Source organism: Siniperca chuatsi, linkage group LG1 (genome assembly GCF_020085105.1).
Source record: "Siniperca chuatsi isolate FFG_IHB_CAS linkage group LG1, ASM2008510v1, whole genome shotgun sequence".
NCBI lineage: Eukaryota > Metazoa > Chordata > Actinopteri > Centrarchiformes > Sinipercidae > Siniperca > Siniperca chuatsi.
This window is the reverse complement of record NC_058042.1, coordinates 18,731,655-18,758,388: the sequence shown is the minus strand read 5'-3', so window position 1 is coordinate 18,758,388 and position 26,734 is coordinate 18,731,655. Positions and strand designations below refer to the sequence as shown.

The following is a 26,734-nucleotide window of genomic DNA, read 5'->3' as shown; positions in this document are numbered from 1 at the left end:
GATTCATCATTTCAGTCATTTTCATTTCAAACAAACATTCCAAACATTTAACCCAAAGAGATATCTATCTCTTTGGGTTTTGGACTATTAGTTGGACAAAAGAATATAAAAACATCTTTGGGCTCTGGGAGATAATGATGGACTTTTTTTTTTTTACTATTTTCTGACATTTTTTATTTCAAAGGATTAACTGAGAAAATAACTGGCAGATTAATTGATAATGGAAACAATGATAAGTTGCAGCCCTAAAAGACAGAAGAAATCCTATTAAATTTGGTACAAAACTTTGCCTTATCCACATGTATCAGGTTTTACTTTCAGTGAAATACTAATAACTGTTGTGAAAATATGGCAGAATCTGTTACATCTAGTCAAACTGATACAACCAGGCAGCAGGTTTTTATCTTCTCATTTGCCTTTCAAGGTGCCATACTCCACCACACTGGGGAACTCAGCCTGCCTTTGTTAAAGCACAGACATTTTGAACAACTGGTGATGCAAGTCTGTTTTGCATCACCATGAATCTTCTTCTGCCTGAAGCATCCTCGCAGTAATTGAAGGAAGAGTGGAGCTGAACAGAAAATCTCAGGGGTTGTTAGTGCTGCTTTTAACAGGCCAATGTATCGGTGACATTCTTCAAGTCAAACGCAAAAATCAATCAACTGAAAACAAGAGTGCTTCAAGGTGAATCACCTGTCTCTCTCTATGTTGCTTTGCTGTCTATGGACTAAAGTAAACCATCAATTTTAAAAAAGCATGCAATTCATAATTAAACGGCACTCTGTGTATGTACATATGCTATTGTTCAAGCTGAATCTTTTAGGTGAAGTCAGACATGCTTCTTGTTCTGCAAACAAGACACAACAGCATTTCAAACAAAGACTGTATATTGGATTCATACAGGCTCGTCGACTCGGGGGAAACATCACAGCTTCAAATTTAATTACATGTATTGACTTTGGGTGGATAAAAAGCTCAACCAGTGTGCAACGCTGAATTATGTCCCGCAGACACACACAAAATACACACACAGCCTTTTTGTCCTGCAAAGTTTCTGTTCTTACTCACCAAGTACCACTGGTCTCTGAACTTGGGATCAAAAGGTTCTACGTAGACATCCCTCTTTTTCCTCCGTTTGGACACCTGTTGCTCTGCCCAAGTCACCTAAACAAAAGTGCACAAAACACAGAAATGCACATGTAGAGATTAGCAATGCAAACAAAAAGCGGAGGCTTTTTTCCTGATGCTCAGGAGGAAAAATACTCCAGCTGCAAAGGGTACTACTCACTGTCAAAAAAATAAAATAAAAATAAAAACAGAGCAAGACACAATTATGTGCTGGACATGAGGGTCACCACGTCAAATGAATTAACAGAGATCCAAATTCTCAGTGGGATGACAGCAGACAGAGTGAGATTAGAGATTAGAGGCACAGGGGTATCGTGGACTCCTCACTAATGAGACTCGCTGATGAACTCGAGAGTGTTCCGAGGCTAATTAAAATTTCTGGATTGGTGTAAATTGGGATGCACCAGGATCTGTATTATGCTTATGGGTACACACTAAGAATATACACACAGAAGTACAAATTCAGTACAAGTCTAACACAGCAGTAACCCACTCTGCAGCAGGCTTTCATAATGTGCGAGCTCCTGCAGAAAGTGTTGACAGAAGCAGAATGCATACAGTGAAAATAAGCCTGCATCTCGCTCCCTCTGCAGAATTGCGCTCGCCGCACAGCAAAACGCCTGGGTAGACGAGAACAGAAAAAAAAAAAAACAAGTCAGGGAAGGAAGACAGAACTGCCTGCCTCAAGGACAGAGCACCTGATGTGAAGGACAACCAAATCACAGTCAGAGTCTCTCTCACTCTCTCTCACTCTCTCTCACTCTCTCTCACTCTCTCTCACTCTCTCTCACTCTCTCTCTCTCTCAGTGAGAGAGAGAAAGAGGAAAGAACTAATGAAGGTCACATTATCTGCTACACTAAAGCGATGCCAGTACAACACTACCATGATATAACACCATAATGGAATAATTTCACTTCAAGGAGCAGAGAGGTTTGTGTGTGGGTTTGTGTTAGTGTTGCTCCAGTAAATTGGTGTGAAGCTCAATCAGTCTAAGTGGAGGAAACGTTTCCACCAGGATTCATCCGATTCTTTACCGGGAAAAGATGAGGTCAGCCCTGTGAGGTACAGCTGTGGCAGTTTGCGCACAAAACTGGGTGACCACTTTTTCACACTGAACATGTGCACTTAGGGAGTGATAGAATTATGGGCCTTGACACAAAGTCAAAGAACTACAGCTGACAAACAGACGGGATATGTCGCCAAATGTTTTCAATTAAAAGTTGCAAAGACTTCATCCAACTGGCCGCCAATATGCTTTAGTGAGAGGAAATAACTAGTAATCTGTCTGTATTTGTACTCCAAAGATCATCAAAAAAGGTCGATAAACACACAAAGTAGCCAACCATTTCCACACCATTAGAAATTTTACAGTCTCCTTACTATATATGCTCAGAATATAAATTAAGAATAGGTCTAAAAAAAGGAAAAGGAAAGTGGCACTATAAACCTTTCCGTTGTGCTGCCGTTGCCGGCATGTGGACTTTTGGAAGAAGAAGAAATGGAATCTTATCTACCGCATTCAAAAAATAAATGCATGTATCCTACCTACTGCCTCTGTGTTTTATTGATATTATCCATATCACGTGTTTATAAAAGAGATTCACATCCCTAGAGTGTCACAAACCTATTCCTACGTGACATTATTACTACATCTAAATTAGTTTTACACAGGGTGGGTTTTTATTGACAAAAAGGCAGTTGTTGACATGCTTCTCTCAGTCAGGCTTTAATATTGGCTTTCTGTTTTTTTAAAAATGGCAGTATTGACCGAAAAGGATCTCTACTGTCTGAGTGACAAAGACTCAGTTGTATGCAAGGACCAAATTCAACATCATTACACAAGTCCATGCGATTTTCAGTCCGATAGAAACACGCTATTTTTCTCTTGCATCATAAGGCGGTTGTGTGTGATTTCCCCTCTTCTATTTCCTTATCTGCTTTTCAAGCACACATGAAATCCTGTATGAAACCTGTCTTGTTTTCACACATACGTAGGGTAGGTCTCTGTTGTGGAAAATTTACATGCCGACTCTGTTCAATCTTGACAGGATACTGAAGTAAAGACGCAATGTTTGCACAATAATTGTTCTGGGGCAACACAGGAACTTATGTGTAATGTACAAGGCAACAGACAGTTTAAGGAACAGATTTGATGCAATGCTTCATGGCGCAGTAAACAATCTCATTATCACTGTGGAGCATGGTGTCACTTTTAATTCCCTTGGTATTATTTTGCACACTATACCCACAACCATCATATGTTAAGAACTCTGTAATCTTGTTCATGCCTTTCCTGACAACATGACTGCTTCTAGTCACATTTGAGCTGTGTAGGAAATGTTACAGACATGCCCCTAACCCATTTATAAGAAATACATTGTTCCAGTGCAAAAACTACTTGAAATGAATCATTAAGCACACTGATCAATTGTAAGTTTTGTATAGAGTTACAGGAGTATATCTCACCTTTACATTACTTACCAATCATATTTAATATAGTGTGCCAGTGCAATGACTATTCTGTAAAATGAACATTGGTTATTTAAATATTAAACTGAACATTAGATCAAAGTCCTCATTTCCATCAAAATGCTCTCTTCCCTCTCAATATTCCGAGTAAACAGGAACAAGAAACAATAGAAGTCATACTTTTCGGCACCAAACTCATAATTCATATCAACAGATTTCCTACTTTTGGCAGGAGTGTAACAACATTTCCATTTTCTATTCTGCAATTTTTACGAGCCTTTTGAAAATTCTCTAATAGTTTGTGACAGAACGCAGAAGTTGACAAACAGCATTTTCATTATAAATGAGCTTTGGAAATGGAAAATGGTGTCTATCTCCTGTGTCCAGACCGATCCAATGCAGAACTAATGTTCACAAACAGACTGCTCAGTTCATGTTTAGGTGGAGAGTCCAACAAACAGACTCCCCACCTGACTCATTTTGCCGACCCACTTGCTTCGTCCTTCTTCATTATACAAACATAGCATCCTTCCTGAGGCCAAATGGAAACCTCAAATAGAGCATCATTACCATAAAGGAACATAATACCAATTATAGTACAGAACAGTATGTCACTTTTATTTATGCTAAAGCTTTTTTATGTTACAGCTGCTACTAGTCTTGCCATAGTAATCAAAGTGGCAATAATAGCCTCGACCACAGTCAAATTAATGATACTTAAATGGTTAAGTTCGACGTTTCTGAGCCACGCATTGCTTTGCCATGTCTGTGCTATTTTTTCTCTTCTTTTCAACTAACCAAACAAAAACACTGAAGCAAAGCCAAGTGCCCACAACAACAACAACAACAAAAACAACAAAGCAACAGCAGAATAAAAACAGAAGACAGTAGAAGGCGTGGAGGTAGTAGATAGATCCAAGCTTTAAATCTTCAATAGACCCTATTAACAGGGTTCTGTTAGCCAGTCTATGAGATCTGGCAGAGGTCCAGGAGCTTTTGTCAGTAATTAGACACTCTTCAAAGGGAGTTCACTGAGCCTTTTGTTCAGGCTTCATCTCGACCACTTTAAAAAGCTGCGTCTCTCTAGGATTTAAAGTTCCTCCTATTAGGAATATTTTTGCAATGTTTTCCCCTTTCAGAAAAACTGTGCAGCTGATGCAAATGTGAATAAAATTTGATTAGAGAGTTAATTGCAGCACAGTTACAGAAATGTATCGATGTTGAGATGCAAGAGAGTCCATGCACAAAAACCAAGGGATTCTGTAAAAACTGCACGCTATTACAGTATTTGCAAAGCTCCCTTGATTAAATAAACAAATATATTAAACTAAATATTGTAAATTCCTGTAGGTACTGACAAGCTGACCTGACCCCGCTTGAATGGTTTCCACTTTCTCTGAGGTGCTGTGGGAAAAAAAGAATTCAACAACAGGAAATGGAGCTGCAGTGTTAAGGAAATCCCAAAGAGGGAGGTGGACCATTCCTAACATGGATGCAAAAAAAAAAAAAAAGAAGAAGTTCCTCTATTCACAGTGTCCACCGGTACTGTGTAGCTGCACAGCATGATATCATGGCCATTAATCATACATTAAGGCAGGTTTCATTAACTTTTTGTTTCATTAACTTTTTGTTTTAGTTTTGACGTATATAATGCTTCTGCAGTAGCACTAGATTTATATCGAGATTTATCTAAATCACTATAATTGTCCTGAAATTCTCTATTTACTGAAATGACTGGACACAATTTAGATTACAGAGAAAGAAAGAAAGAAAGAAGAAGAGACAGTCTTATGAGAAGGCAGAGAAATGGGGAAAACATTTTCACCAAGTGCTGGTAGGTTCCATCATCAGGAGAAGGAGAAAATATAACACAAGACTGGCTCTTTGTTTCCTCCCTGTTCTGAATTCAGTCTGCTGGATCAGTATTAGAGTCAACTGATCACTATTAGCTATACAAAGCCCAAGCCGTTTCAGATTCATTGTTCATAACCCATTGTGCTCTGGGTAGGCCAGCTGTCAAAAGCGCCCTACTGCATCTGTTAAAACACTTAAACGTTCGCCTGATGCACAGCATTGTCAGCCAGTGAATCATGGAGGAGCACAAACAAATAAAAAGCAGTCAGCAGTTGTTTTTTTCCCCAAAGTGACTGCTTTGTCTTCGTTTCAGTGACATTTAACAGGTACATAGCTGCTCTGAAGTGCTGCTGTCAACTGAAACTGACATGTAAACTTTAGGGTTTACTGTGGATGAAGAGAGGATGACTGAATTCAGTCATAACAACAATAGACACTCCGCTGTCCACGGATATTATAGAAAAAAATAAGGGACATTACACAAAATATTATGGGAAGTAAAGCTGTGGCGGTTCGATCCTCGGCTCCTCCTGTCCACAAGACATTGAACCCCAAATTGCTCCTGATGGTCACCACCTTGCATGGTAGCTTGCTGCTATATGTATGTGTGTGAATGGGAGGCAAATTGTAAAGCTGTATAAATGCAATCCTTTTAAAGTTTTAAAACCATTTCAAAATTGATAATTTATTAGTCATTTTTTAAGTAAAAGATCAATTCTAGAAAATCGTGATGGGCATTTTGAAACTACTTTCTGATGTTATAGGCCAAACAATCAAACGATTAATCAAAAAAATAATTGGCAGATTAAAATAGTATTTTCTTTTTAAAAAAAGCTTTACATGCTGTATTTTTATATTTCTGATTCTTACTTTGCTCATCTCACTTCAGCTGCATTTACTTTGATGCTGTGAGATATTTAGCAATTTTAAAATGTTAATTAGGTAGACTCAAAAATAAAAGGTCATAAGGCTTTTCAAACTACCCTACTTGTTGTTAAGGTTTTTATATTGTTATATTCAGTCAGTCAGCTTTTATGAAAGTATTTTCAGAAGTTGGGGGGCTTATCTGATTCTTTAAAAAGTACTCATACATCCTCTTTCTGAGCCGCACGCTCCCTTGTATTCCCACAGCTATGAATGTTAATTTCACACTCTTCCCTTTGTCCTTCCCGATGGGCTAGGACACAGACTCATTTTCAAACTAACTTCAAACAGCAATGAAAATACAGAAATGTGAAATTCCAAATTAGATCAGTCAAGGAGGCGGAACTAGTTTCACAGAGACACAGAGGAGTGTATGTATCTATGGAGCATCCACAGCTCACCTTCGAGCACTCAGGTGAAAGGAAAACAGGCAGTGTGAACACTGTAGCTCGTCTGAGACAGCCATTTACAAAAGGTGACGAATGAGGGCTGAGGGTTTGGTTCTTTGCCCTGTGGCTGTTAGCTTACTGTATTCCTCTTTGTTTCTACTGTGCCTCTCACCCTGTACTACATACAATAACATGGTCATTTAGTAGACTGACTGAACAATTAACCACAAATCGCCAAACATTAGCTTTCTAAGATTTTAAATGATGAATCAATCCCATATAATTTTCAAAAATACAATTCTAAACAGCAATGGGTGAATAAACAGCTAAAATACTGAACATTAATATCACAAGTTAAGAGGATGATGTTAAGGTAATTGGTTTAAGTAATTTATGCAGAAAGCATAAAGCCCTATCAACTATATACTATAGGTTGTCACATTTTTTGCATTTGTCACAATAATGTGACAAACCTTGCATTGTGGAAATAATGTTACAAGCATTTAGATATTTCTAAAACCAGCATAATTCCCGTCTCCAATATCCACCGAAATGTTCAGCATGTTCCAAACACAATGTATATGTAATATTTTCGCTAAAATATGGCTAAATAATAATCACATGATTACACTGGAACCACAGCAAGTGATATAAAAAACATCCAATTTTTTTTTAAAAACTTAAACTAAATGTAAAGGAGTATTTACAAGCTTTAAACAACTCATTCTGAGTGCAGAGAGAGGATGAACTAAGTTTTACAGGGTCAAATGCTGACTAAAAACCTGATTCAGTTGCATTTCCTCTCAAAAGGCAAGAAAAGAGCTCTGACCATGTTATCCATAGCTACACCATCACTCATGGATCGCACTGCAAATACAACTGTACCCACACCTCACACACTTTCTCCCCACACAGCACACTCCAAAACATCAATAAACCTCATTCACATCCATGAACACAGTCCATCAATTGTAGCTCCTGAAATAAACTTCTTACCTTGGGATCTTTTTGTAGACGGACTTGGGTACCCCTGTGATCTGACAGCGATCTCTTCACCACTGTACGATGCCGGAAGTGATAATAATCACCAAATACCTAAAAAGACAAGGAGATATGATCAGTTATCACATAAAGCCATACATCTCTCTCTCTCTGTAATCTGATAATACCTCTACATGTGATAATAGCTTCAATAAAGAATGAAATTACTCTGGTCATGGTAGTTGTACTTTTCTCTACCACTAAACCACTATGTCAAAAAACTAGAGAATGGTTAAGAATAGCAGTCAGTACACAACAGTGGACAATACACAACTGCATAACAAAATAATGTATAGTGAAATTAATTTAAGAAATGTACTTCTTGTTAAATAGCTATATGCAGTTCAGATACTCTGATTATGTTGCACTAAAAATGAAGACCCATCAAATCCAGGCTACCTGACAGAAATGTGCATATAGACATCTGACCTTCACACTGGTTACACAGTGAAGTTGGCCCTTATATGTATAACTGCCTGGATCGAAACATTTAATAAATAAATAAATACCTACATACAGTAAATCCATTATTTATGAATTTATTTTACTGAGACCAAGGCAGTGTTAACCGCAGTGTCCTATCTCTGCATCAACTAAAGCAGCATCAAGTTATTTGACTCAAGTTACAGCAAGCCCTGTGTAAAAACCCTTGATTTTTGGATTGCCCTTTTCTCTATAGCAAACTTCTATTCCAGTGATATGAGTTCAACAAATCCCTCCCAATCCTCGCGGCTGCAAATCATTATTTTCAGCATTTTGCGGTGCCAAGTGAGGTTAATGGGCTGCACTAACCAGTAAAAGGTGTGCTCACAATTAGAGAACCCAATTTCCATTTTCATTCCCAATAACCCTCTCCAACTCCTGGTACCAACACATCGACTGACATATTCTCCTGTGGAAAACCCGATACATAACCCATAAACCTCTGTGCCCAGTCCAGTTATTTACACTCTGTAATCAAGGTCATTAATATTGAGCAGTGACACACTTTACTTAAAGAATATGTTGTGTGAATCTACACGAGTACTTAAACAATTAGCAAATTAATTGATTGACAGAGAATATAATTTGATAACCCAATAATAATTTAAATTATTTATCATGTCAAAGACCAGCAGTTGCTGGTTACAGCCCCTCAAATGTGAGGATCTGCTTGCTTGGAAAAAAAAATAAAAAATACTAGTCGCTACCCTAATCTAGACTAAGGGAACACGGTACACATGTGGCTGTCTGATATGAAAACATGAATCCAAAGGAACATTTGCTTTGTGTCCCAGCAAAGCTTGAGCTAAGCTACTGCAGTGTATACAGCAACTTTCCTCCACTCTAAAAGAGTTACGGTTCAGTCCCGCAACCTCCTCTACTCTCATTTAATCACGGTAAACAGGCCGATTCCAGCCAGCCTGACAAAAAAAGCCCCTGCACACAAAGCCAGTGGACAATAGGGAGGCAATAGCCAAGAGGGAAGACACTTTACAGTGATATTCAGCACAGAGGTGGAACCACCACCACAAGTCTCTGTGTGTGTACACTTGTACTTGGATGTGTGTGTGTGTGTGTGTGTGTGTGTGTGTGTGTGTGTGTGTGTGTGTGTATAAAACCACTAAAGAACAAGACCACAGAGAAAATGCAGGACATAAAAGGGGATAAAACGCTGACATCCAAAAGCATTAGCTGAGCGGTACTTTCTCTGGAGAAGAGAAGAATAACAGCAGGTAGTGGGTCCACTGTGTTAGCCCAGATAAGAGCCTGGGAGGAGGGACACTGATCAAAAACATGGGTCGAGAGTGGCAGGATTTATTAAGGAACTCAAATTATCGCTAAAACCAATGAAAAGATATACTTAAAGACAAAGCCTTGATGGTCGATTCATCCATTCAGCCAATGTTTTCAACGATAACTTATCACAGTTTAAAGCAAAAACAGCTTGGTGGTGCATCTTGCATTTCGGGGCCCATTTTCATCTATTAGACATGATATCCCATAGACAGCATAATGTCAGTTATTTCCAGGTCGACAACAAAGCAGTTTGAGAGAATTAAAAAAAGATAGAGATAAACATCAGGTTTTGCTGTCAGAAAATTAGAATCAAAGAGAAACAACTTCTTTCTAAACTAATTCTGTATGAAACTGCATTATGCAATTCAGTGTAGAATACACAAACAACAATATGTCCAACTGCAGTAGCATTAACAAATTGTAATGCAGCCACAACACATGCTGGGTTTTCCTTAAACAGTGCCACTTTTACTTTTTGTCAACTGGAAAATCCCTTTCTCTCTCTGCTACTGCTAGTCTTCAGACAAAAAAAGACCTTGTGCATTTGCATAAATGCAAACATATACATATACAGGGACAAAGGTCACCTTACATTAAAAACAGCTTAACTGTTTCAAACATATGCACAAACACACATGCTCACCTCGCTCAACAAAATGAAGTCCATTCTACTCCTGCTAAATGTCTACCCTGCAGCTCAATCATCTGGCAATCAGCAACAACACTTAAGAGCTTATATTTTCGACCATTTAATCTCAGGACAACATTGTTTCTGTGGGGTTTAACTGCTTTCCACTGGAAAAAAGGCCCATTTACGACAAAGACATTTAGATGGAAAAATTATGTGGAAACAGACGTTCAGGACTTGTGAGTGACCGTTACTGATGCGATAAGCTGGGCGTTGATAGAGCACAACAGGCTTAACCGGTGCTCTCTGAGTGGCCTATTACTGAAGTGAGGTATTAATCCATCAACCTCATTAAAATGCACGGTAACAGACAGTGGAAAATTACTGTCTGCTGGTTTGTTTGCATGTTTGCTCCCTTCCCGCCTGCCAAATTTACCTTGTGGGAAAGCACTTATCAAAAAGGTCTGGTGTCTCATCTCCTGTGACTGTTGACACAATTATGTTTTACAAAGAGCCAAACAATGTCTGGAGACAAATTTGGGGGCTGCAATGAAATGATATGAAACTGTTTTCCATATGGAGCCATGAATGTCAAGAACAAAGCCTGTGGATTTTGGTAATTCCACTTGACAGGAAGCCATTATTGCAGTTAAAACCATGGACACATCAATCATGACACATTTCCTTTCAGTTTTGACATTTACCTGCATTTGATTTAAGGGCATCAGGATGTAGGGCATTACCATATTTTGTTTGTGCATCAGCGGGTTGAGATAAATTGAGAAAATGAGCATGCACAAGTGATATAGCCTCCTGAAATAGTTCAGCAACTTGTTTATATAATGGGGCTGGAGTCTAATTACTCAGTGTGCTGAATGGGTAGAACAGGGCCACAGAACGCCACAGCGGCAGCTGGACATAACCAACAGTTTCTTTTAAAGCAGGGCAGAGCTGATCGAGCTGCCCCCACGCACCTGAAAATGAGTTTGCACAGCTGGTCTGCCATTCTGCCAAACTACACTTAGTCATTACATGTTCTCTCGTCATGCCCCCCCTTCATTATTTGTCCTACAGCAGTCATTATGTCTCTCCTTACTCATTAACCTTTAGTTTTATTTGGCATCTATGTTGTATATGAACTTGATAAAAGAATGTAAGCTAAAATCGACAGTTTTGGTATTATTTACACTGTAGAGATGTACACAGATGTAGGTGAAGTGGTGGCTAGAATGCAGAAATTGTGTCCAAATACAACTATTTCATGTAGTAATAAACTATTAACTTTATAAAGCCTTATAAAGAAAACACAAGCTACCTTATTTATCAACACAGTCCATTTTCAACTAGCTGCCAGACACATTCCTCTACTCCGTTTATACATTAAATACAGATTATGATTCTTAGCACAGTCCAACATTTACCTTGATTGTTCTCAAGAAGTTAGATTAGTACATTTAGTGGCGTTGACAAAAAGAAGTGGATTAAATAGGATGGTGAAATATGGGGCATTTGAGTAGAGAGGACAGCTGTGGAAACCCCAATGACCGCGCGGGGGGGGGGGGTTCAATGTTTCGTACCTGACTGAGGGTTACTGTGCACAAAAGCCATGACTTTCTCTTCTGGGGATCATGTGATTATCATGTCTCTATCACCAGACAATAAAATAGACATTCCACATCTTTAAATACATCTTTTATATGCTTCTGTACAATGATTTCTTGGACTAGTTAATCCCTCCTTCGTTTGCCAATATTATATCTCCTTTAGTCTGAACTCTTATTTCATCTGCAAAGCAAATAAAATTATTCTGCTTACATCAGATTACCTTGTGCTACGTGCTCTGCTGTTTGCAGATGATTAGCTTTCCCACTTCTGCAACCTTGCTATCAGTCACCTGGTCCCAATTTCTGAACCACTGTGGATCCCCAATGAAATAACATTCCCCCTCCGGTCAAGACTGTAGAGGACCTCTCTCTTCAAGCAAAACCTTTAAGTTCCACTTCTCTCTCCTCTGCTTGCACCTGACTTTGCTCTTGTCTCACATTAAGAAAAAATGTGAGAAGATGGAAGAAAATCAATGAGTTTCGCTGCCTTGTTATGCATTTGTCCATGTAAACTTTGGATTGTGTGCACAGTGCTGAGGAGTATGTTAATAAGTTAATTACGTTTCCCGTTAACATGCGGGTAGTGTTAGTATTTTTGAAATCATGTAACATTTTCAATAGTGAGCTATTTTTCCCCAATAAGTAGCAGAGCAGCACGACCAGATGCTAAATCGCTTTAGCTTGAAGAAAAGATCAGAAATGATTGATCTGTTGCTTCGCCACTCTCGCGACATCTCTTTTTCTCCATCTGTCAACCTCCTACTGCGCTGTGGGGCTTTTCTATTGATTTAACATTACTGACGTAATCTATATTGTGACATTGTTCCCCCCATTGTTGTCAGTCCCACAATTGAACTGCACTTGCCTACCAAACACTTCATAAAAATGACGATGTCTGTCCCGGTGTCGCCGTACAGTGTCACCTTTTCAATGACAGTGATGAAACGCTCTGGTTTGTAAAACACAGAGGGAAAAACAGGCAGAACCTAGAACCTAGACCTTACAGGTTCTCACAAGTTCAGGTTATGGGAAGCTCCAGGTTACAGGTCGTGAAGTTCCTGTAGTGGAAAAGAGCTAACTGAATGGTGGTGGTGTTAAGATGGAGTGTGTGTGTGTGTGTGTGTGTGTGTGTGTGTGTGTGTGTGTGTGTGTGTGTGTGTGTGTGTGTGTTGTGAGGTGGGGGTGAGGGACACACATCTTTGCAGTGCTGCTACATTATCAGCCATATTTCATGAAACAGCTTATGCTTCTTCTTAACTGTTGTGAAAGGGTACCTGCGTAATTTCAGGGAAACATGTTTACTTGTTAGCAACACTGGTGCATGTTGACAGACATGCTGTGATGTGATGCAATGCTGACATTTTTACTATTTATTAACTTGTAGGTACACCGTAAATGTCAATGTTGTACCAAGACTAAGATAAATACTAAATACACTGATGTAATCAAATAAAAACAGTGATTCTTGCTGCTTGTAATACAAATCACAGTATACAACAAAATATACATAAAAACAAGACACAAATGGTACAAATATATCCAAAACTGGGAGAAATCTGGGGTTTGCTTATTTCTAATTACTAATAAAAAAAATATTATCTTATCGTATGCTCTATCCACCTTGGGTCTCTGCAATAGCAACTCGTCCACTGCTGCACACCTCAGCTTTATGGAGTGTAAGAGCATGTAAAAAAGTTAACAGTGTCATGGCAGAACTGCTGCAGGGCTGTTAGCTCACAGGTCGATGAGAGCTGTCCTCAGATGACTAACACTTTATGGTGCTGCAAGGGTAAAGACAGATAAGCACAAAACAGCACACATACACAGTTATGTAGGTTTTACAACACCACAGCCCCGGTTGTGCAGATTTCATACAGACCATTATAATCAGTTATAGAAAAGTAAATACATTTGAGAAGCAGACACCTAATCACTCGGTGCTCTACTGTTTCCCCACTGTTATTGGAAGACCACGTGGCCAGTGACCTGATTAGCGAAGTCATGGATATTTGGTCATGCTTATGGATATTTCCCCTTTTGCTATTCAGTCTCAAATGGTTTTGTCTTCATATCAGTCTTTGACAAAAGAAAAAAACATATTGACGTGGTAGAAGGAAAGAATGGCTATGACCCTCTGGCCAATGATTGAACGCTCTCACTCCCGCACCAGACCAGAACTGACTGACTGAGTGAGACCCTGACCCTTTGGCCTAGGGTGGAGACAGATGTCATCTCAAAGAATTGGTCCATCCTGAGCAGAAGTGCAATCAGCAGGTGCTGCAGTGAAAGGCTTTCTGACCGAGTCGTTCTGACCTCAGTCTGAGTATTTTTGAAAATAACCTCTCAGAGCAAAGATGTGCTCCTGTGATCAATGGGAAGACTCCAACAATTCAAAATAAAAATCAAGTTTACTCGCCTCAATCTCTTGCAGCGTCTCTAAGGAACAAGTCTGGTAGGTCACGTTCAACAACTTAGCTTCAACACATCAAAAAAACAGCTAAAAATGTCTTCACAGCCTTGATCAGGGCTTAATTCACTTCTACACTTGAATCGTTTCTATGAGCCGAGGACTTAATTCCTTTGAAATATCATTTACATGACATTGCACAGCGCCGTCAAACAGCCATCCATTACTTGCTTCATTCAGTGCAGTTGACACCATATCCATCCCACAAGAAAGAATCAATTCCTCAGCTATCATATGCAATTTGGTGGAGGTCCAATGGGACAGGTGACTTTGTAAAAGGGTAGTTAGGCTTTAACTGTAACTTTCAAATAATTTGTCTGGTCTTTCCAACTGAAATTCAGCATGTTTCCTCTGAAAAAGAAGAAACCTGGGATACAGGCTTTTCCTCCAGTGCTTCTTGAATCTGGAAAGTCAGCTGCTGAAGGATTTGATGTACAACAGGCAACAGCATTCACTAGTAACAGAAAAAGTCAAGTGCAAGATATGATTCATCCACAGCACCTGATTCAGTTTCACCCAGTCAAAAATGCAGTATCCATGTTTGTGCAACCGCTTGCCTTTCTTTGTGTATTACTTTATTTAATTGTGATGGCAGAGGTGGTGCTGCAACAGTGTTAATTACTCTAAGTAACATTTTATTTTCATTAATATTTAAAACTCTATTTTTCTGTAATCACCTCCCAGGCCACTGCAGTGCCTCTGCGCACTTTGAAAACCACTGCACTAATCTAACACAATGTCCTTCAGTAGCAAAGTCTTCAGGCGTAACCTGTTCAGAGAATGACAGATAATCTAACTCACGTGGTCTTCAAAAAGGGAGTTGATGCATTAAACCTTTCAACCTAAAATAATGGACTTTCAAAGACAATACATCATCAATAAGTGTACAATGAAAAAGAACTGGCCCAACAGTCTGCTGTGTGATCAGTGTCACAAGACTTCCAACATGAGGAATCTCTAAATCACACTTGTCTGGTATATGTTAGAGACAGAAACTTTTCATGATCAGTCTGCTGGAAATCAAAGGTTGCCCCATTAGAGTTTTATTAACAGTTCAGAGATAATCTCTCCAAACATGTCGTCAACTCTTATGCAGATGCCTTGATGAGCTCATTCTCATTAGTGGAGGAATTCAACTGCATCCATCACTCTGTGCATGTGTGCGTGTAAAAAGGAGAGAACGCTAAACCGAGATGGAGGAAATTGGAGAGGGACAGGGAGGAAGCAAGTTTTTAATCACGAGGGAGGCAGTTCTATCCCTGGGAGTGCAAACTGTATGATTGCTTTTGACACCATGAGGGAATACTAAATCTAACCTGAGCTTTGAATCTGTATTAAAACAGTTCAGTAAAACTGACCAACATAATGAAAAAATCTACTCTTTAAAACTGGGAATATTGGGGAGGCATTTTGCACTCCAGGGTTCATTTTGTTTTTAACTTTCCTATGTTTTTTTACGTATTCCCGTTGATAACTGGCCAAATGTTTTTTCATACAGTGTACTGATTTAATTATTACCCATTGTTGACATTGTACAGTATACACTGTATAGTAAATATGAAGCTACAGCCAGCACCCAGTTAGCTTAGCTTAGCACAAAGAATGAGAACGGGGAAACAGCTAGCCTGGCTCTGTTCAAAAGGTAACAAATCCGCCTACCAGCACCTCTAAAGCTCACTGTTTAACACGTTATATCTCGATTGTTTATCCGTAAAACCAAAGTGTAAAAACAACACATGGTTTTACAGGGGGGGTTATGTGCCGGACTATTTCTTGGCCGGATGCAGCCACTTCCTCGGAGTCTTCACTGGTTGCCTGAAAGAAACGCCATTATATAAGTAGACATGAAAGCACGCTGCATAAAATCCTGGGTTGGACAGAATTAATATGCACTGATGAATAAGCATGAGCACTGATACTACAGCTGTGAGTCTCAAAATACGAGAGCCACTGAATTAAATGATGAGGCTGAAATTTTTAGTCTTGTCACCTGATTTCGGTTTTAAAAACACTTGAGGTTTCTAGCACAGTGAGGGGAGAGTTTTAAGGTCAGTTTAGGAGGTATACACAGGGGTAATGTCCTTGACAATGAGTTGACAGCTGAATCTGAAGCGGTTTCTATTAAGTTAACAGTGCGTTAAAAAGTGGCAAAGGAGCACTTGGGCTATAAATGCAATAACACACGTACCTGCAAGAGTCTTCATTTCAAATATAACATCTCATTAATAACCTGTTGCATTTTTACACACACACACACACAAGACAGTGCAAAAGGTGATTGCCAGTGGGACAGGAGCTAATAAGATTTAACTCTGGCATCTAATTTTATCTCCCCTCTCTGCTCTTAGAGCACTGATAGAGCTCTGCTGCTGGAGAGAAATATCATACAGGTTCTTCCGACCCCAATTAAGGACCGCAGGGACCATCTGAGAAAGCTGTACACTCTTAATTTCCTAACAACTCTCCATCTAAAACATTTCCATCACTGTCCTCTCCCTCCACAGAGGACTGGGCACTTTTGTCTCTGCACCCACCACAGGTAGCCAACTCCCTGCACTTAAATTTAATGGACTGTCATGAGCAGTATTTTGAGATTGACTGAGAAAAATGTGAAGAGGAAATTATGCTTCCACATTTGTATGAGACGGACTTTCCCGTTTAATGAAAAGTGCATTCAATAAAGAAATAAATTCACCTCCATTTTCATTGTAGTTGTTATTTCATTTGGCATTTTTGTTGTGTTAAAAAAAGAAACCGATCAAACTGACAAGGAAAATAGTAATCTGTCAACTTTTACACGTTGTGGAAGTACTCTATGTCAAACAACTCATTATTGCTGGTTTGGTCATTCCAACGTGTCCCACTGCACACCGCCCACATGAAATTGGGCCACAACTTCATCCTAACGCTGCCAACGCCCGAGTCTACACACATTACAGCCTGTGATCCCCTCACTCTACAGAAAGCCTCAGACTCATTGTACTCCTCCTCTGTGCACTGTAGGTGAAGTGGGGTGAAAGAAAGACAGCTCACAAAACAAGATCCATCGAACAGATGGAAGAGGGGAGGCCCTCCAAGACTTGTTTGTTACTGTTGTTTCCATGGAGATCAGTCAAGGATCAGTTTTGATAGTGTGGTATATCCTAAGAGGTTAAGAGATTGTGATAAAGTATTTGGTTTACTCAGAAAAAAGCTTAAAAAAAAAAAAAAAAACAATAAAATGGGTGATTTTTGCAAGAGATTATCCTCAGGAAGGCAAAACAATTTTTCTTATGCCCTGTATTCTTTTATAGTGTCACAAGCCTTTTCAAAACATGACACCAACCAGACATAACTGATGTAGATGTGGTATGCAAAGTGCATCTCATCTTGGTGGTTTCGAAAAATTGTTGAGCACATCATTGTGGCTGGATGTCAGTCATTACTTATCTGTACTGCTATTGTGTTGCTCGAGGGAAGACTACAAGCTGGAGCTTCCTGCTTCTATTGCATTTGGACAAAATCCTCTTGCTGCTTCCTCTCCAGACTTAATGGTCAATTTGATCCAATAATGAGTAACTGGTGCCTTATAGGCCACTACACACAAAGTCACACACACTTTGTCTTCCTAATGCTCAAATCTGTCCCAACATCAATTTCACAGATAAACATGCGGCAATAGGTGAGAAATTGATGTGGCCAAAAATTTATTCTGTGACTATTTCAGTACTTTTATGTGTGAGCAAAGTAACACAAAAAAGTGAAATGAATATATTTTTCTACAACACTTCCTAATAATCGGCTTACCCTTACTGAGGGGAGGGCAGTCTGCACAATGTGACCAGCACAATGATACAGATCATCAACACTACATAAAAGGCACATTACGGGCACACCCATTTTCCAGCTACATGGTAGAGATTACATTTTTTAAGCTCTGCACTGACATCAACATTTCCCATAGATGAACTGCATCACAACTGTGAACAGTACCAGGAAACTGCCACGGACCATTTCTGAAAGCACTTTTGATATTTATCTCTTGAAAGAAACCAAAGGACATCCTGTAAGTAAAGGATCATTTCCCTGAATATCTTAGTCATCTTTAAAGCATGTTACACCCATGTAGCACATAATGACTGGCTGGATCTGATTTGTAGAATCTCTTTTTGGATACCCTGACATTCAAAGGAAGGATTTTAATCACTGTTGATAACAATGGGATAATTTCTCAGATGTGACTATGAAAACAAGTTATCTGCTGGTTTATGTTTTCCCACATCCACTCCATAGCAAAATATCAAAAATCAGCTCAGTAGAGACAGAAAAAGCCTGACATAAGAACATTTTTGTGAGTAATGAATGTTGGCATTTTTAGCCACTAGAAGTGCTACGGAGCAACAATTTTACATGTGGGTCCCCGTTTTGTTTGTGCATGAGGACGCACGTGCATGTGGGTGACAATGCACAGTCCTGCCAATTGTTTCACACTATTGCGCCAGCAAAGGCAGGGAAGAAGGCTGCCATCACAAACACGTGGATGTAAACAATGCAGGACAAATTAACTTTAAAAATGTTTTATTAGGAAGGAAATGCACTCAACATGTACTGTAAGATCTCAATTATACACAAAATGCATTTGTGTGAAAAACACTGAAAAGAAAATAGCAACTTTGTTAAAAAGAAAACTCCACCTATAAGTTACTATTGGCAAAATGAACGCAGTAGCGAAACAGATGAGTTAATGAAGTGCAGTTTGTCCTGGCAACTTGAATGAAAGCTGTGTGGTGTGCTACACGGACTTGTCCTGAGAATAATGAGCCAATGTTAATCAGTATGGTACTCTTTTATTTACAATGGAGCGGAGTGAAAATACTGTCAACAGCAATTAAGTAGATCTGAAATTAGCTGAAAGCAGTGAGTCTATTTCAGAGAAATTGGATTGGGCTTTCAATGGGTCATCACTGTTTATTTTATCTCATTCTCTAATCTTATGAAAGCAAATCAACATAGAAGTCACACACAAACAGGGTCCAGCTGCAGCCAACACTGCTGCCGCACACGCCACAACGCTTTGTTCCTCCTGATCTGAAATTGATGTGTTCATTTATGTGGGTGAATGTCGATCAACAAAATTATTCATAATTTCCATTCCCTAGGCAGTATGAACAAATGAGCTCTTCCAACCAAAAAATTATTCAGCAATCGGGGCAAGATATTGAATGCAGTTACAACAGAGAATTATTCATAGTAGACAGCAGCGCGGCGCAAAACAACTTGGGTCTCGTCTACATTATGAGAATGAAAAGCAGTCACTGCCTTGTCAAGGAACATTAAACTCATATGACATGGCTGCCTTTATTTCAGCTCCCTGTCAAATAAAGCTGCGCTGGGTCCGGTACAAAAATAATATCAATCAGACGCTTGTTCAAGACAGTGGAAAGTGTATAGACATTAAACAGTGTATTGCCTTACATATTATATGTGATCTGGCACAGAAAAACATCACAATCAAGTCCCACATTAATACAGTTCTGGTAACACAACATGAGAGTTGAGAGAGAGCGGTGCGTGGAAGATTACTTACCAAAAGAAATTATGAGCACAGAAACCATGTATTGACTAACTTCAACGTCAGACCACAGGCCCTCTCAAGATGCCAGCTGTTTTCGGAGAGATTGAAGTTCTCATAAAAGTGAGCACAGATAATGACTTTTTACAGTTTTGGAGAGGCTTCGTGTTTGACCTGATTTGATCAATTAAAATGTTCAGATGTTTGTTTTCGCAGCTGTTTCGTCAGTCTCTGTACTTTGGACAGCACTGTCTGGATGTTGTTGTCACAGTGAGTCTTGAAGCTTCCGTGAAGTCTGGCTGTTGGATATTACACCAAACACCCCTTCACAAAAACAACTCATAATAACACAATGAGAAAAGTCTCAAGTGTGTTTGGCACAGGTCTAAATTGGACAGTGGTAGAGATGGCCATAAAACAGCATGGCATGGCTGAGACAACTGTACTGCTGGATTAGTCCTTGCGGAAACAGGATGTGCTCCACATCATCTGAGCAAACAGACATCGAGCATTTCTCCAATCGCCACCTCCTCCTCCTCCTCCTCCTCAATCTCATTCACAGCTGGAGAGAGTGAAAACAACGGAGCCACACAACACAATGACTGGGTACAGGCAGTGACCTTACAGCACCATCAATTCATCCTGTGGATACTTTATTTTTCCCAGAGGGAGTTTTGATTGTCACAGCTTCAACATGGATACACACAAATCAAATCAAAATCTCAGCTTCCCCCACTGTGCAATTACACCACAACTTCATATCACAATACACTGCTACTTTCCAGCACTGTACATTTTACTGCACAAAACTGATACTGGAACAGAATGCATACACTATACATGTGTGATTTAAGGCAGATTTACTTTTGTGTGTTAAGCATAATGAATCCTACACTCAAATCATGTTTAATACATGCGTTTAGCAATGCACTGATAAACAGGTGAAATGTGATACTGAACTATAAATCAAAAAAGGAAAAATACGTCTTTCCTTGTTAGCTCAAAAATAAAAAGTGATTTGCAGATTTAGTTTTGAATACCATATATATATATATATATATATATATATATATATATATATATATATATATATATATATATATATATATATATATATATATATATATATATATATATATATATATATATATGTATGTATGTATGTATGTATGTATGTATGTATGTATGTATGTATGTGTGTGTGTGTGTGTGTGTGTATGCATGTATGTGTGTTTAGTCAACCAAATGGCACATCACTCACTTGAACCTTCTTGATGTTGACACCAAGCTGTGTCCTGTTCTTTGTCCTCTCTGTGTGCCCTGTTTTCTCAATAAGAGTGTGTGTCCATCCTGTCGTTGCATTTCAGGTCACACTACTCCACAGAGGGGAAAATTCCTCTCTCTTAAAGAGTCCAGCCCAGTCTGAAGCTCTGAACACACTGACTGTGTCCAGCTGACGGCCACAACTGCTGGATTCAGCACTCTGGTTGCCCAAACCACGCTGCTGCATGGTGACTGGGACAATGACAGGAAGGCAGACCGCAACCATTTCCTAGAGTCCGACAACACTATCAACATGATACTCGGCCCTGTGAAGATTCTTAAATGGTTTTTATATATATATATATATATATATATATATATATATATATATATATATGGGATGACATGGAGCCCTCTGATTTTTTAGGCCACATTTGCTATACTTTTCTTCAGCTTGTAGACAGATATTGATCCTATATTCATCCATTTTGTGATAAATATTGTGTTTCTTTCCATGAAATAACTACAGTGGAATGAACAAAGGCATGCATGCATCAGTTTGTGGTTCCCCTTCATTTCTCTCTCACTGTGTAATTGTGACTATGCATAAAACAATGCATGTTTCCTGCAACCTAAAGAAACAAATCGCACCAGTCTCTGAGGTTACTGGAAGTTGGGACAACAAGAAAAATGGAGAACATACCCAAAATAGACGACCAAGCCGAGCTGGTGCCAAAATAAGGATAATAAAAGGTTCCAGGCTGTGTTGTGTGTGGGGGGAGGAGAGAGACAGAGGGGGAGAGAGAGATTCTTTCATAAACAGCTAGTATTATAGGTCTGGAAAGCAGTGGGAGGCTGACTGTTTTCTGTGGACTAAACACTGAACCCACTTGTTGGGAAGAGCTTAACTCAGCTCTTTCCACCATAATTGCAGCTCTCCTGGTTTACTTTGTGTATTGGAAAGTCAAGGAATGGCGGCACCAAACTCTCAGGGAAACCTGGGAGCTGGAGTATCTCCACTGAGCCACAGCAGCGTACAACTGAGCAGACTGAGGGGAACGAGAGCTGAAGTTGTCTGGACTGCTGCCCTGGGAATGAGAGCGAGTCACTGAGGCTCACCAACTATAGCCACCACAGTATCCTGTCCAAAACATTGGTTGCATTCCCTGAGCTGAAGCAGCATCCAGAGAAACAGATCCAAACAGATGGACACTTCTCATAAATCAACCTCTTCAGTCTTTCCTGTGCAGTTGGTTTCCTGCATATTGTGGAGAATATGGCAGGACTCTAGACATTTTGGGGGTTGTGAGAGCCCAGTTCAGCATCAGCTCTAGTACTTGTACAGTATATAATAACATTTACATCATGATGTATGGACTTGGCTTTTCTTAACAATGGACACAAATTTCCAAATGAATATAATGAAAATTGGTCAAATATAACTCCTATAATGTACATTAGTTAAAGGCAAACATCACATTTTAGTGGGATTGTATGGTGATGATATATCTTCACATTATGTTGAATAAATTAATTGTTGCAAGCAAACAGTTACTAAAAACTAATGAAATTATTATTTTTTCACATGTGTACAGGATTTTTGTCTCATAACGCATAGCAGTGGAACCCAGTTAATTGCATTAAATGTCATTTGATATGTGAACGATTAGTTAATCGCTCAAAGTTGCTCAAAAGGAAATTAGTTGTCAATAATTTTGATAAATCGATTAATATTTTAGGTAATTTATTAAGCCGAAATTCAAACATTTGCCAATTTCCCAAATGTTCAATAGTCAATCCACAGAAAATGAATTGCCAACAATTGTGCTAGTCGATTAATAGTGTAAGTCTTTAATAAAGCCAAAATATTTGCTTCACAAATGTGACGGTTTGTTGCTTTTCTCTTTTTTATATCATTGTACAAAGAATGTCTTTGGGTTTTGGTCTGTTGGCCTGACAAAACATGCAATTTGAAGATGTCACCTTGAGTTGTGAAGGGCATTTTTCACCATTATGGAACATTTTATAGATTAATCGTAAAGAAATACTGATTGATTAATCGATAATGAAAATTATTAGTTGCAGCCCCATACATTTTCCATAAATGTATATATAAATTGTCACAAAAAAGTCCTTAATAATAATAAATAATAATATCATCATCATCATTATTATTATTGTGATATTAATTTTAACCACATCACCCTGCCTTAATGTAAGTGGCAAAAGATAATGCCTTGGATCTTTTTCTCAGTGCAACCAAACTACATAAAGTTACTGCACAGTGTCACAGTGCTCCCAGCAGCCAATCCAACAAACAGTTAAAAAACAGATCGTATAAGGCATCCAATTCAGTCAGCATGGCTTCAGTCAGCAAAATCACCACACACAATAAAGAAGATGAGCGCTTTAGTAGCAGGCATCGAGGGATTCAATTTCACAAACTTCTGATGAGGTGGGGGGAGGGGGGACTGCAACTCATTGATGCATAGCTTACATCAGCAATAAAATATTCATGAACACACGCCACCAACTGATAACAGACGTGATAAATTCCATTTCCTTTGCAACATAGATGACCTAGAAAGAAATCCTGAGTCACTCAACGGTCGAGCTCAAACGACTTTAAGGACTTCCACGAAAAACTGAAGAAAAGAAACCTGACAATACTGTCACATCAATAAAACAGATAATACAACATCCTGGGGGGGGAAAAGAAAACACCCTACCTCCAGTGCATTTAGGAACCATTTCTGCCAAGTTGGCATGTTACCAAAACAAATAAGCACCTACTCAGAGTGCGGTGCTGCGAGGAGGGAAACAGCCTGGCACATGATTGGAAGCGCTAAAAAATTAAGTGCACAAAAAGCAAGAGAGTGAAAGAGAGGGAGGGGTGTTTGTTTTCTTCTTCTTTTGTTTTCTATTTTTAAAATCAGCCACTTTGTGCCAAACAATATTTTCACACAAATGCTTTCAAGGCAGAATAAAAGCAACTGTATCAACATCTTGAGGTCGTTAGGGCTAAAAAAGAAAAGGCTACAACTGACGAGAGAAGCAAGACCTCAGATTCTAACACTGCTAAGACGTAAGTGTACTGGCAGGCACACAAAACGTACTGTGCATGTGTTTGTAAAATGTACACCATGTACATCACACCAAGGAAACAGTATAATTATCATGCATCATGTAAAATTTGATCCTTATGGTGACCAGCTGCACAAAACCCAGAATCCTCTCAAATAGAAACCTGTTTTTCCACCCCTGGGTGTCCTGTGTAGCTCAACTAACGCTATAGGTGATAACAACACCTGGTATGAAATCTAAATCCAGCATATCTGCTACACTGCAGCACAGCCAAACAGCAGACCTGTTACAACTTTGCAGGACTCCTGTTACAAAGGGGGAAAAAAAAAAAAATCACTTGCAGCCGTCATAAAAAAAAAGCTCCACCCAAATGCTGCATTCCTCCCACACTGTCTCATCCATTAGGGTAGTTACAGGCTTTTAAAAGTTCACTTTATTGTTTTCATTGTAAAAAGGCATATCTAAGCCCTTACCCCTTTTCAAATTGCACCACAAACGAGCACTTCGCCTCCCAGGTCAACTTGTGTGTGCATGTCTGAGCACGTGGACAACATGAGGAGGGAAGTTGGGTCGCACAGGCCCTGGTTGGACTGTCCTGCCCTCGTTATGTGCTCCATGACATGAGATACAAGCCAAAAACCAAACCAGAGACTGATAAGTTACTCTAACACAGTGCTGCATAATGTGGCTCGCTTCAGCTCCCAGCGACTTAACAATTTAACTTTCTTTATGCAGCCACTGAACTGAGGAGTGAAGTGCTTCATATGAAATTAATCATTTAATAAGAAACCATGAACAACTAATGCATTAATCGATATAACTCCTGTGCAAATTCATTTAGCAAGGATACTGGTTCTGGTTTTCAGCAACAATAGCACATTCACACCTGGAAGCTGCCCAGTACAACCACAGTCTTATCTCATGGCCACCACAGCAGATGGGTAAGTGCATTGTTTAACGGCCCCATGAATTGGCTTCCTTCCGTAAAGTGATGTGTTTATTTCCCCTCCAAGATTTATACTGTTAGTTCAGGGATCATGGGAATCAGGGAATTCATGACTTGCTTCTTTAACCTTATAGTTTCTGTAGAAATTTGGAAATTAGTTGAATGTACAGACAATTTAACAGCATTTTGTACGTGCTTTTCCTGGCTTTCATTTTGGCATTTTGCCTCTGCTGAATAAAATAAAATGACAGGAAACAGGGGAGAGAGTTTGGGTGCAACAAAGGTCCCTGGCCAGAATTGAACCAGGAACGTTGCAGTTACTTGGTATGCATCTATAGACCACCAGTTTGTTAGTTTTAAGTATTGTAACATAATAGATCATCTTTAGGTAGCAAACAAGTATAGTAACTTGCAAAGAAAGTAGGAGCTTAAAGTTGTGAAGAAGTTCTGAAGAAGCTGTCAAAAAAATGGAAAAAAAAGCCCATTACAACTTCCCAGAGCCCAAAGCCATTAAGTTCACAGTGATATGACAAAGTAAAATAGCAAATCCTCAGATTTGAGTGGCTGGAACCACAGAATGTTTTTCATTTTCTGGCATTTTTTCAAACTATTTTTGCTTTTTAAAAAAACTGAAAGAAAAATAATTAATCAATTGACACAATTAATCAATCAACTTATCATGTCTACTGTACTTTTTTGCTACCAAAAGTTTATCAAGGCATCCATCTTCATCAGGAGAGCACACCTCCTCTGCAGGTTTAAGCATGTAATCTCCACAACAGGCATAATATGTAATACATTTAACAAGTAAATACTTCACCCACAAGAGGTTGTGTTTAAATAAAGACTTTTGACTTAGTTATTTTTGGTGAGAAAAATTGATCAAAAATTGCAGCCTATTGCTATTATTATCACATGAACATAACAAAAAGTAGTTCTTTCCATTTCATTGCTGACATTCTTCAAATACCCTCTGTCTGTGTGTGTGTGTGTGTGTGTATGTGTGTGTGTGTGTGTGTGTGTGTGTGTGTGTGTGTGTGTGTGTGTACATGGACAAGTGAGCAAGCTCATTTTTAAAAGCTGGAGAGAGGTGCTTGTCCATGTATTTTCATGTCCCCACATCTGGCTCTTGTTACAGCCCCTGTGACCTGTGTGTGGTTCTGCTCCATCCCAGCCCCCATCGCTCCTCTGTGGGAGAGCAGAGTAATGACTGAGTGCTGCTGCAGTTCCCAGGACCCCTGGCAATATGGGTGTTCACTCCTTTGCTCTAGGCTGGAGATGGCCTCCTGCTGACCAGTTATTTTTTTCCATCTTTGTCTTGAATGATGTCTTTTTTTCCCCCCTTTTCTTTTTTTTTTTCACCCTTTTTTTTTTTTTTATTAAAAAGGAGAATGAGTGAGGCGGCTTCCTCCAGACATTTATGTCACCCTCAGTATACGTCTCCAGAAATACTGATTCATACACGACCTTTGTCTTCTCAGGATGTTGGCCTTTAGTACTATTACTGTGAGTCACAACACTGGCAGGTTTTTCCACAAGATAGCTGTCATTGGTTTGACCTGACGCGGTGTCGTTTTGATTAATAACTTACCTAAAAAAAAAAAGA

At 39.2% G+C, this 26,734-nt stretch overlaps 1 protein-coding gene across 5 annotated transcripts in view; it reads right to left on the bottom strand.

Annotated features, from left to right (window-relative positions):
- Positions 1 to 26,734, bottom strand: part of furina (furin (paired basic amino acid cleaving enzyme) a) — an 85,919-nt gene that overhangs the window by 40,236 nt on the left and 18,949 nt on the right. For all 5 annotated transcript variants that reach the window (XM_044206876.1, XM_044206900.1, XM_044206885.1 and 2 more), the window contains 2 exons: positions 7,762 to 7,860; positions 1,069 to 1,164 (listed from right to left, as the gene is read on the bottom strand). In XM_044206876.1, the coding sequence (XP_044062811.1) occupies positions 1,069 to 1,164; positions 7,762 to 7,860 (195 nt within the window). The remainder of the gene's footprint in view (positions 1 to 1,068; positions 1,165 to 7,761; positions 7,861 to 26,734) is intronic.